Raw genomic sequence first — 12,185 nt, 5'->3', positions numbered from 1 at the left:
TTCACATCATTCCCTATGAATCTTCCCAAAGAGTCCTTCTTTTCTTCCTTTAAACACTGATGTTCCACAGGGGTTCCATCCTTGATCACTCGTCATCTCACCCTAGGGTTCTCCCTTTGCATAATTTTACCTGGTGGACACAGACACTTGGAATTCTCTAGTCTTGAACTTCAGTGATGAAGTCGGGTCTTTCATCTTATACCCTCTCTCTCCCTCCAAATCTAGGCTTCTTGCTGTTATTTATCTCGGGCAATGGTGCCATCATTTAGCCAATTAAAGAGACTGGATGCATTGGTAGTTGATGTTTCTATTCTCAAAACCTAACTTCTTATTAATTATTAAGTGGAATTAATTTCATACCCTAAAAGTGTCTCCTCTGACCCTTGCCTCTCCCTATTAGTGCTGCCCTAATCAGTGCTCAGGTGAAAAATTGCAGTAGGCTCTTAACTGCTGTCACTGTCTCTGATGCTCTTTCACCCTTAATTCAACCCTGTTCTGGTGCCAGAGTGAACTATCAAAAATATAAATATGAATATTTCACCTCCTTAATTGGGACATCTCAATGGCTCTCTCCCACCTGCAGGAAAATGCAATGCTCCCTAGCATGACTTACAAGGCCCATCACAACCACAAATCCTTCTACTTCTCAAGTACAACTTGTTGCCTCTCCCTACCTCTTGCTTTTTGTTCAAGTGCCACCTTTCTGCTTCACATCTCTCAGTATCATTCATGCTGTCACCTCTGCCTAGAATGTCCTTTCAGTTTTTTCCTCGTGAGTTACTCCACTTATTAGATTCACCTCAGGTGTCATTTCCTCCCATAAAACTTCTTTTTTAAAATCCAGCCATGTGTTCAGTGTTCCTTCTCCACGCCCCAGCAAACTTTGCGTGCATCTCTGGCACAGTGCTTGATGTTGGAACAGCCTCTCCTTTCCTTCTTCACTGAGATAGAGCTCCCTTGTTTTATTCATCTTTGGATCTGCCTAGATGAGTGTCTTGCATTCAGTAGGCACTTAATAGAAAAATTTCTTTCTGTTTTTATACTAGCTAAGCTTGTTTCTGCCTTCCAGTCTCTGCACATGTTGTTCCATCTGCCTGCAAGAATCTTTCTCTGGATCTTTCTGAGATGACTCCTTGTCAATCAATGCCATATAACTGTCATCTTGTCAGGAAGGGCTTCCCTGGGCAACTATCTACAGTCTCTGTATTTTATCTTCTCTGCTTTCACCTATCCTCAGCTACCTTTTCTTGTGTTCACACACTTGTTTATTTCCCGCCCCCGAGGGACCCAACATTGTGATAGTAAATGACTCATGCCAGGCTCTTAATGAAAGAAATAAACGATAAGTGCTTATTGAACTAAATTGAAATTGATTGTTTAGAATTCTGCACATTGACCCAGTCAAATGAAGTTCCATTTACTTTACCATGCTATTTTTCAAAAACGTATACTACTAAGCTGGGTGCGGTGGTGCACGTCAGTAATCCCAGTGGCTCAGGAGGCTGAGGCAGCCTCAGCAATTTAGCAAGGCCCTAAGCAACTCAGCTAGACCTGTCTCTAAATAAAATAATAAAAAGGGCTGGGAATACGTTTCAGTGGTTAAGTGCCCCTGGGTTCAATCCCTAGTACAAAAAAAAAAATAAGAAAGAAAGAAAGAAAAAAGTGAACTACTCTCAAAGGGGTGGGGGTAAGGAAATGGGTACATTTAAGCACTGATGGTGGTCAAATGAACTGCAGTAGCCTTTCTGGACACTGTTCAACCTGAAATCACATTTTATAAGACAATAATTTGAGAAGTACATACAAATGTATGTTCAAGAATATATAGTACTCTGCAGAAATCTGACTAAAAAGTTTCAATTTGGTTGACTGTGTATAGGACTAAGTATTTTTAAACACTTAGAAGGGAGAAGGAGTGAAGAATAGGTGGGACACTGGATTTTTAGGCCAGTGAAACTACTCTACATGATACTGTAATGGTGGCCACATGTCATTACCTATTTGTCCAAACTCAGAATGTGCAGCATCAACCCAAAAATGATGGACGCTGGGTGATACTGACGTGTCAATGTAGTTCATTAGTTTTAACATCTCTCTGAGTGGAAGATGCTGATGATGGGGGAAGCTATGCAAGTACAGGGGCAAGGAATACATGAAAATCTCTGTACCTTCTACACAATTTTATTATGAACCTAACTTGCTCTAAAAAATAAAATCTATTGAGAAAGGAGGGGAGGTTATATAAAAACTAAAATAATAATAATAATAATAATAATAATAATAATAATAATAATAATAAAGAATATACAGCATATTTTATGCTAGTGAAATTTTAGAAATAATTTTAAGGTCTATTTATAGTCATTGGAATACATAAATTACATGCATACTATAAAAATCATATAACAAAACATTTCCATTTCCATAAAATATATTGAATTGTATATACTTTCAATTGTGCATATAAAAATTCTTTTGAAGATTTTCACCAAAGTGGCAACCATTTCTCTCTTGACACTAAGATCTTGTGAGGAGGGATCTTTATACTTTCCATTGTCTTTCAGTTGTGTACCAGGAATATACATTATTTTATAAAAAATGTTTTTCAAATGGAAAGAATAAGCAACCAGAATAATGTGTAGAAAGCATTATTATGCCAAATTATTAAAAGAATAGTACTGTCTCCGGGTGTGTCTCTTTCTTTCTTCTATATTAGTAACTAGGCTTGAAACAGATTTCTCTTTCTCCGCAGGTCTTATGACCCGCCTCCGCTGCCCGGTTGGGCTGATGGGTTGTTTACCAGCCACAGCTGGCTTTAGCTATGGTAAGGTATTGCACACTTAGTAAAGAACCTACGGTAGACACCTTAAATCCTCAGCCCTTCTGAAATGTCTATTTAGATAAACTTCTTTTCAAAGCTTAACCCTCCCACCATGTTTAAATAATGCATTTCATAAAAGCAATTTCAACTCCAGGGAGAAATACTTCATATTTCACTCCACGTCACCAGGAGACTTAATCTTCATCCTTTAGATAAATGAGAGTTCTTTTTATTTGGATGTTCAGGCTGTTACTCTCTGGTTACAAGGGTGTTTGGGAGACAACTGAACCCCAAGAGAACCTACCAAAAAATACTGTTAAAAGTGTCTTTTTCATCTTTTTTATAGAAAGTAGTTCAATTCAAACAGTGCAAATTCTATAAAATGTGGTATTTGTGAATCTGTGAGAATAAGAGTGAGCCAGGGAGTCCTGTTTAATACTCTGGCAGTATTTTGTTCCCTTAAATCTCTCCCATTAGTGGTACTCAGGTTATGCTGAAAATCATGATGACATAATTATATCAGGGTGTTGTTTGGTGAAGTGGGTAGAAGGGTGATTTCAGGCTGCCCCCATCATTCCTCTGCCTTGTAGAAACTATATATAATAAAAAGTGCCACTGTCAGTCATGTATTTAAGTTAAATAGATGCTCTTTAATTTCTTAGAAATGAAATTTTTCTACTTTTTGTAACATATAAAACAGTGCAAAATTAGTATCTATAGCTTGATTTTACCTTATTTATATATTAAATATTATATAATCTGACACTATACAGCCTTTCATGTCTGACTTCTTCCTGTCCTCATTACATCTGTGAATTTTACCCATGGTGCTGGCCATGGTAGGTTCATTTTTGCTGTGACATGGTGCTATATTCCAGGACTGACCCCCTGGTGATTTACCCATTTGTCTTTAGATGGCCATTTGGGTTGTGACCAACTTTCGGCCCTAACAAAAAGTATTGCTACTAATATTACTCGCATCTTTAGATGAAGCTAAGTGTGCATATATGCTCCAGTGAATGTTGGATATATACCACAGAGCAGTCTTACTGGGTCACAGGGTATGCACGTGCTTAGATTTAGTAGATATGGTCAGGTTCCCAAGTTTATACCAAATTCCACTACCACATACAATGTACAAGCATTTCAGTTGCTCCATATTTTTAACCTTGTCAACATTCGGTATTATTTTTTTCTTTTTTAAACATTTTAGCTGGCTGTGATGGCATGCACCTCTAATCCCAGAAGCTCAGGAGGCTGAGGCCAGGGGACCTTGAGTTCAAAGCCAGCCTCAGCAGCTTAGCAAGGCCCTAAGCAACTTCGCAAGACCTTATCTCAAAATAAAAAATTAAAATAGGACTGAGGATGTGGCTCAGTGGTTAAGCAATCCTGGATTCAATCTCTGGTACCAAAATAAAACAAAACACCACACATAAAAAAACCATTATTTTAGCCAATCTGGTGAATGTGAAGAAGTAGTATCTTATTATGGCTTAAATTTGTATATCCCTAATGAGTATTTATTTTGATCACTCTTTCATAGGTTTAGTGGCCATTTGGAATTCTCTTTTATGACCAAATAACTTTTGCCCTTACAATAGGTCTCCATGTCTTTTCTAGTTAGTTCATTTATGTTCTAAATAGGAATATAAATATGGATATATGTTTTTAGAAATATCTTTTCCTAGTCTGTTACTTACCTTTTTGCTTTCTCAAAGGGGTGTTTTTGATGAACAGATAGAATTATGAACTGTAATTTCTCATCGTTTTCCTTTATGATAATATTCTGTTAAATAAATTTATGCCAATACCAAGGTGATGACTATATTCTACCAGGTTTCTTTTCAAATGTATCCCTGGGAGGAGGAATAATTCATATAGTTGGAATGAGGCCATCAGCTTTTAGTTTTTTTTTAAATGAATTACTCTAAAGTTCCAGCAGGTGTTGGTGTTGATGTATAAAAGGGAGATGCTTAAAAAATGATTTGATATTTAACAGTGCTCAAGAAGGTTATTTTAGAAATAGTTCTCTCCCCAACCCCATTTGCTTCTATAGAATGAGAAATACACAATAACACAAATGTACTATTTTTTTAAAAAAATATTTATTTTTTAGTTGTAGTTGGCCACAATACCTGTATTTTATTTATTTTTATGTGGTGCTGAGGATCGAACCCAGGGCCTCACATGTGCTAGGCGAGCGCTCTACTGCTGAGCCACAACCCCAGCCCCTCAAATATACTCTTAGATGTGTGGGGGTTAGAGTTCTGACATTGGACATGTTTATTAGATGAATTGATTAGATTTCCATAAGATGAGGACACACTAAGGCAGAAAAGTTTTTTGGGGTGAAGTGAAACAAACACTAGAAGAAGCTGAAAGGAGGAAAGGGAGTATCACAAAATTCATCTGCCTTACAAAGTTAACACCAGGACACAACCAAACTGGGAACATACCTGCTTTATGTCCCAGACCTAGTTTTGGTCAGCTTAGTTTAGAAAGACATGGAAATGAGTTTCATTTCTTTTTTTTTTAATTTTTTATTGTTGATTGTTCAAAACATTACATAGTTCTTGATATATCATATTTCACTCTTTGATTCAAGTGGGTTATGAGCTCCCATTTTTACCCCATATACAGATTGCAGAATCACATCAGTTACACATCCATTGAATTATACATGTTTTGATATCCTCACTTTGTTGGACATTGCTCTCCAAGGAAGTAGAGTTTGAATTTTTAAACTCAATGTTTTGAATTGCACAGGTAAGCCACAATGAGAGTATTAAAATTCGTTATACCCTCTCTCCACTCATTTATGAATTTTTTTAACCACTGTGTAAAATAAAGGGATAGGAATAGATAATTCCTTAATCTTTTCTAACTCTAAAATTTTAGCATTCGTTCCCCTCCTTGTAACATGGATGTTTTACTTTCCCAGAAAAGTGGGAGATAGATCCGACTGAACTGGCTTTTATCAAGGAGATTGGAAGCGGTCAGTTTGGGGTGGTTCACTTAGGTGAATGGCGAGCATATCTGCCGGTAGCTATCAAGGCCATCAATGAAGGCTCTATGTCTGAAGAGGATTTCATTGAAGAAGCCAAAGTGATGATGTAAGTATAAGGAACATACAGACAAATATTGCCTAATACCTGGTGTCATGGAAAGAACATGGACTTTGGAATCGGCCCACCATGGATTTATGACACAATTCTGCTCAAACTGGTTGTGTAATCCAGACAAATTCTTAAACCTCTGTGACCTGGACGAATTATTTCAGTGTCCTCATGTGTAAAATGGGGATAACAGTACCTACTTCTCTGGATCATTGTGTAATTAAATATGAGGATACAAAATATACCAGCAAGTGTAATTCTTTTCAGTTCAAGAATAGGTGCTTGATTGTTCTATATTTTTCCTTTTCCCTGAAGAAAAATGTTGATTTTGTTTGGGTAGTAGTATGTTGCTCTTTTTTTTGAAAGGGCATCCCCTAGTGGTTTCCTTTTCTTTTTTCTTTTTTTCTTTTGGCAAGGATAAAGTATTTACTTTCAGAGAATTTAAGAATACTGAGCTTTAAAAGAGAAGTGGTTCATTGTAGACCATTGGGCAGTGCTCTTAAAATTTTAATTTTCCAGGACACCATTTTGACTAAGTTGAACTCATAGCTGTGGTTTATAATTGTAACCTGGGTTGGACCAGGACAAATCAATAATTTGGCAGAGTTCAAATCAACATTCTTTAAATATTGGTTCACCTTTACTTAGAAAAGGATCAATGCCCTGAAGAAGAATAACCCCAAATAGCATTACTTAGTTGTCCAGGGCAATTTAATTCCATCTCAAACTTGCAGAATTGGAAACAAAACAACACGACAAACGACAACCCAAACTGATCAGCTGGACCCATTCTCCTTGGAAGGCAGAGCAATGATGTCTTGGTTCTTCCGAATTTTGTTCCCAAGTATTGGATCAAAATGTCCTTTCTGGCCACATAACAGAATGAATCCAGAGGAAGGTTATGATAAGCACGATTTTCCAGTGACATCAGATTCCCAATGACATTTTTGTGTCTCAAGGTAGCTCAAGCACCTATATGCCTGGCCTCTGCTCTCTTTGATATGATATCCATCTGACCATGGTTTTCCTATGTCTAAAGGACAAAAATTATAGTCTTGTGTGTTAGATTAAATAGGCATAATATGAAAATGAGTGAGAGATGTAGGACTCAGAGGGAATTGAAGGCATATTGGAATCTCTATCAAACAAGAATTAGCAATATCTGATATCATGATGAGGGAATTCTTTAATGATTCAAGCTTGGTTGGGAAATTGGGTTAGGATCTTTGGGGATGATTTTTAAAATGTTTTTATTAATGCATTATACTTATGCATAACGGTGGGGTTCATTTTGACATAACCATACATACATGTTAAACAATTTGCTCCATTTCAGTCCCTAGTACTTCCTCTTTCCCTTTTACGTTCCTCCCTCTGTTCCCCTTCTTCTATTAAACTGGTTTCCAGAAGTTCAGGAGATTAGACAAAGGGGAATGAAGGGAAGGGAGTGGGCAAGAAAAGGAAAGACAGTGGAATGAATCTGACATAATTTTCCCATACCTATATGAATGCATCACAACAAATCCCACCATTGTGTACATCCACAGGAATGGAGTCCTAATTAGGATATGATATATTCCAAACTTGTATAATTATAACAAAAATAACTAAAAAGAACCAACAAAAACTGCTTTTCCTTTTTAATTTATTTATTTTAATTGGTGCTTTATAGATATACATAAAGGTGAAATTCACTAGTATGTTCATATATGTACATAGCATAATTTGGTCAATTTCATTCCACAGTTCCTCCCTTTTCCTGTCCCTCCTCCCTCCCCTTTAATCCCCTTCATCTACTCCATTGATCTCCTGAGGATAATATTTTGAAGGTGATGGAAGATGTATGTAGTGTGAGAATAGAAACAGCTTCTGGCAGTTTATAGAAGCAGGAATGAGGCCAACGACTTCTAAGTCAGTTCAGATGGACATTGCCGCAGTCTGGCTGGGCACAAAATCACGAGCCACCACACAGCTTGTAGATTCAAACAGCAACTCTTTATTCCCGAACTCACACCAGCCGTCTACAATCACGTTCTGGGGAAATCCACGTTCTCTGCCCAAATCCACCTCCACTGGGCTTCTATCTCCCAAAAAATACTGTCTGAATCCCGTGAGAACTCAAGGGGAACTCAGGCAGCAGGATACGCCCTATTCCCAGCAGGAATAATCTTAAACCTGGAACGCCCTAAACCCGATTATCCTAAACTGGGAACACCCTAATCCCGGATCCTCCCTGGTCCTTGAGCAAGGTCACCTAACTGCAATGTCACTGCAAAATGTCCTATTTCCACGAGTCCTTCCACTAAGCAACATGGGGTACGCTGGCAAGGAAATTGTCATACCTACTTGGCTAATGGCTCCCAGCATCTCCCCCCTTCTGATTAATTAAACAACAAGCAATGTGGCTTAAGGACCGTGCCTGGTAGGTTGTCCAATTCAACATATGGTTCTTACCCGTCATCGGAAAACTGACCTTTAGGCGTCAGCCTCCTGTCTTAGGTTGATACCACTGCAATTGAATCATACCCGTCACTGACTACCGGTCCAGCATACAGCCATACTTGTGGATAGGTCTATGCACCAGTGGGGGGGTGAGGTTCTTTGCCTCACCTCTGTTGGCCCCCAAATTTGGCCTTGGTGCCAGTGGGGGAGTGAGGTTAATGTGGCATATGGACCGTGCCTGGTAGGTTGTCCAATTCAACATATGGTTCTTACCCGTCATCGGAAAACTGACCTTTAGGCGTCAGCCTCCTGTCTTAGGTTGATACCACTGCAATTGGATCATACCCGTCACTGACTACCGGTCCAGCATAAGCCATTGGCCCCCAAATTTTAGACCATCACTAGCAGAAGGGAGGAGGATACAGAAATGCCACAACACCAAGCCAATTGACGGCTCCTTGGGAAAAATTACATCACTGGTGCCACCATCAGCAAAGATATGCCAGCACTACCACAATTAACATGGGGTGCGCTGGCAAGGAAATAAAAATTGCATCACTGGTGACACCATCAGCAAAGATATGCCAGCATTACCACAATTCGCTGCACCAAATGATAGTTACATAGTCCAGGCAAGTTCTGCAAGCAGTTCAAAGCGGAGGAATCTATCAATATGTCCATTTCCTCCCAAAATCCATTTCCTCCCAAAGTAAGTTGACTCCTTGATTGAGCATTACTTGTTGAGTTATATTCATTGATGCATCAGTTTATACAGTTTACTGTGATAGCTATCATAGAAGCTGTAGTTTGGTTTTATCTTTGTCTTCACCGGCACTGGGATGAAGATAGGAATTCTGGCAATGATGCTAAAGAGACATTATCCTGAAAAGAATTATTGAATATAATGAAAAGGAAAGGTGAAAGTAAACAAACAGATCTGTTAACCTACTTTAAAAACAATCCTTAACAGCTGTTTACCTAATTTAAATTAAACCATTTAAATCACGTGAATAAAAAAAAATAATAATTCGGATCCATTTTTTCATGAGCGCTCCTCATATAAGAAATATGGACATACGCACATACAGACATACAACACAAAACACAAATGTGCACACAAACGTACAACACATAAGAAAATAGTAAAGGCCTTGTAGCTTTACCTAGGTGAAATCTCCATTGCAATGTTTAAAAACTTCACAGTTAAAAAATAAAACTGATCAGAAAAACATTAACCTAGGTTTGTATGAGCTCAAAAAATAAAAATAGAACCTTATGATGTGGAAAAATGCAATAATAAAATAGCTATTGAAAAAGCATCCTGGTTAATCACTGTCGCAGATGTAAGAATGGCCAAGCTGGAGTTCTGGATATCAGCTGTTATGGATTTGAGTCAAATCATCTTCTTTTCGATCTGTAGAAATTGTTTTAGTTAATCTCTCTGGAATCCAAATCGGCTGCTGTTCTCCCTGTGGAAAAACACAAACAGACCCCCAACTCCAGACAATCACTGGGTCAGGACCTTTCCATTGTCCTGTTAGAATATCTTTCCAAAGTACTTTAGGCTTATGTACATTTTTTGGATACATGTGTCTTTCCGCAGCACTAAGTCCTGATGAATCCAAATTTTAAAAGTTTACAGTAAAAAGCGTTATTTTAAGTTTATCTTTGGGGGATATATACCCCCTTCCAGTTCCCTCTTTTTGCTTTAATAAGTATGTTTTAATAGTTTGATGAGCTCTTTCAACTATGCCTTGTCCCTGTGGATTGTATGGGATTCCTGTTATATGAGTAATACCAAATGATGAGCAAAATTGTTTAAAAGAGGTAGAGGTATAGCCAGGACCATTATCGGTTTTTAACTGTTTAGGAACGCCCACAGTGGCAAAATTTTGTAAGCAATGAGCTATAACATCTTTAGTTTTTTCTCCGGCATGAAGGGAGCCCATCAAAAATCCAGAAGAAGTATCAACTGTAAAGTGTAAATATTTTAATTTTCCAAATTCTGGCAAGTGTGTGACGTCCATCTGCCAAATATGGTTAGGTATCAGTCCTCTAGGATTGACTCCAAGATTAACTTGTGGTAAAAATGTCACACAATTTTGACATTGTTTTATTATATGTCTGGCTTGTTCCTTAGTTATTTTAAAACGCTTTTGTAAAGTATTAGCATTAACATGAAACCTTTTATGAAAATTTGTAGCTTCTTCAAATGTAGAGAAAATATGTATGTCATGTGTAGTTTTATCTGCTAAATCATTGCCTAAACTAAGGGCTCCAGGCAATCCTGTATGTGCCCTAATATGTCCTATAAAGAATGGATCTTTTCTGTCCCAGATTAGACTTTGTATAGTGGAAAACAAAGAGAAAACAGTAGAAGAAGGGGAAATCCTACCAGCTAATGGCTCCCAGCAGGACATAATGTGTTCTTGGATTTGAATGTGTTTTTTTTTTTAATTTAAGTAGGCAGGAAAAGCTCCATTCTAGCATCCTATTGCAAATACATTCATCTTTAAATAGTTGACATGCATCGAGTTCTGTCTGCTGCATATCCACAGCTCTGCCCATGTTTTTTGGATCAGGAGTACTTTATTCCCTTTAAGTTATTAAACCCCTGCTTTGCCTTTAGTGGGTCCTTTGTTTTAGTTTTTCACTTGTGGGTTTGTATCTTTAGATGTAGCATATCAATAGCCTTGCACTATTTGGAGATACGTGATCTAGTAACATTTAAAACAAAGAAAAATATGTGTAAGTACATCTAATTTTCTAAGAGCTTTGATGTGAATCTCTTGATTCATTATGTCTGTGTCATGTCTTCACAGTAGAATATTTTAGTTTTGGAAAAACAGGCTTTAACATTTTATATTAATGCTAAACAGAATTGAATCAAGAATTGAAAATACCATTTGTTATTCTCTCTCCCTACTGAAGTATTTTCTCCAGGGGTAATTAATTAATAATAAAGTTTTTAATTGGGTTCTTTGACCCTATTACTTACATTAAATAATTGATATTATTAAAATTAAATGCTTTTACATAATACTATTATAAGAAACACATTTTTAAATATCACTTAAAATCAGGACATTTGGAAAACTAAGAAAGGGAGAGGATTCATCTAATATCTCTCCTAACATATTTCTTTATAGCTTTTATTCTTTCCATCCAATCTTTTATAAAATTGTATTGAGTCTTCTTTTCTGCCTAAAAAAATAAAAACTTCAAGGTGAATGAAGAGAAAGTTTTAGAAGTATAGCAGATCAGGAAAAGAAGGAGGATTCAGGAATGAGAGGAAAAGGAAAAATAAAAGAAAATCTACTTTTCAGAAGTGTAAGTTCTGAGGAGCTCTTCTATTGGTGTAAGGATTTAGAAAGAAAGAGGACAGAATACCCCAAGGGCAGCCTTCTGGGAAAGACAGAGCCTGGCTCTAATTGCCTGAGTTTGTGCTAAACCATGCATAAATGCAGATCACATTGCAAACTCTTGCTATGATATCCACAGCAATCTTTTGAATTAGAAATATTTTATTTCACAAAGATTTCATTGTATCCCTTACAGCTTTGTTAAAAAAATATATAGCATCAGGGCCAGCATTCAGTTTTCTTGCATCCATTCACTCAATAAATGTCTGTTGCTGATTTTGTAAGTACTAAGTTCTAGAAATAGGTTGATAAGTAGCACAGGTCAATTTCCTACTCTTGAAGAGTTCATTTATGCCCATGCACTAGTGGGAAATGGGGAGGAAAACAGATAGCAGACCAACAAACAAAGGAGCAGTATAGCTTTGAAGAGAAGTAAGGATAAAG

The 12,185-nt window shown here is 37.3% G+C and overlaps 1 protein-coding gene across 3 annotated transcripts in view; it reads left to right on the top strand.

The window, feature by feature from the left end:
* Window positions 1–12,185, top strand: part of Txk (TXK tyrosine kinase) — a 63,751-nt gene that overhangs the window by 33,864 nt on the left and 17,702 nt on the right. For all 3 annotated transcript variants that reach the window (XM_046458236.2, XM_046458314.2, XM_046458173.2), the window contains 2 exons: window positions 2,753–2,824; window positions 5,763–5,934. In XM_046458236.2, the coding sequence (XP_046314192.1) occupies window positions 2,753–2,824; window positions 5,763–5,934 (244 nt within the window). The remainder of the gene's footprint in view (window positions 1–2,752; window positions 2,825–5,762; window positions 5,935–12,185) is intronic.

This window comes from Marmota monax, unplaced genomic scaffold (assembly GCF_021218885.2).
Source record: "Marmota monax isolate L192 unplaced genomic scaffold, Marmota_monax_Labrador192_F-V1.1 WCK01_AAM20220418_F8-fsc00025, whole genome shotgun sequence".
Lineage (NCBI taxonomy): Eukaryota > Metazoa > Chordata > Mammalia > Rodentia > Sciuridae > Marmota > Marmota monax.
Note: the sequence above shows the minus strand (reverse complement) of the source record. Positions and strands in the feature narration are given on the sequence as shown.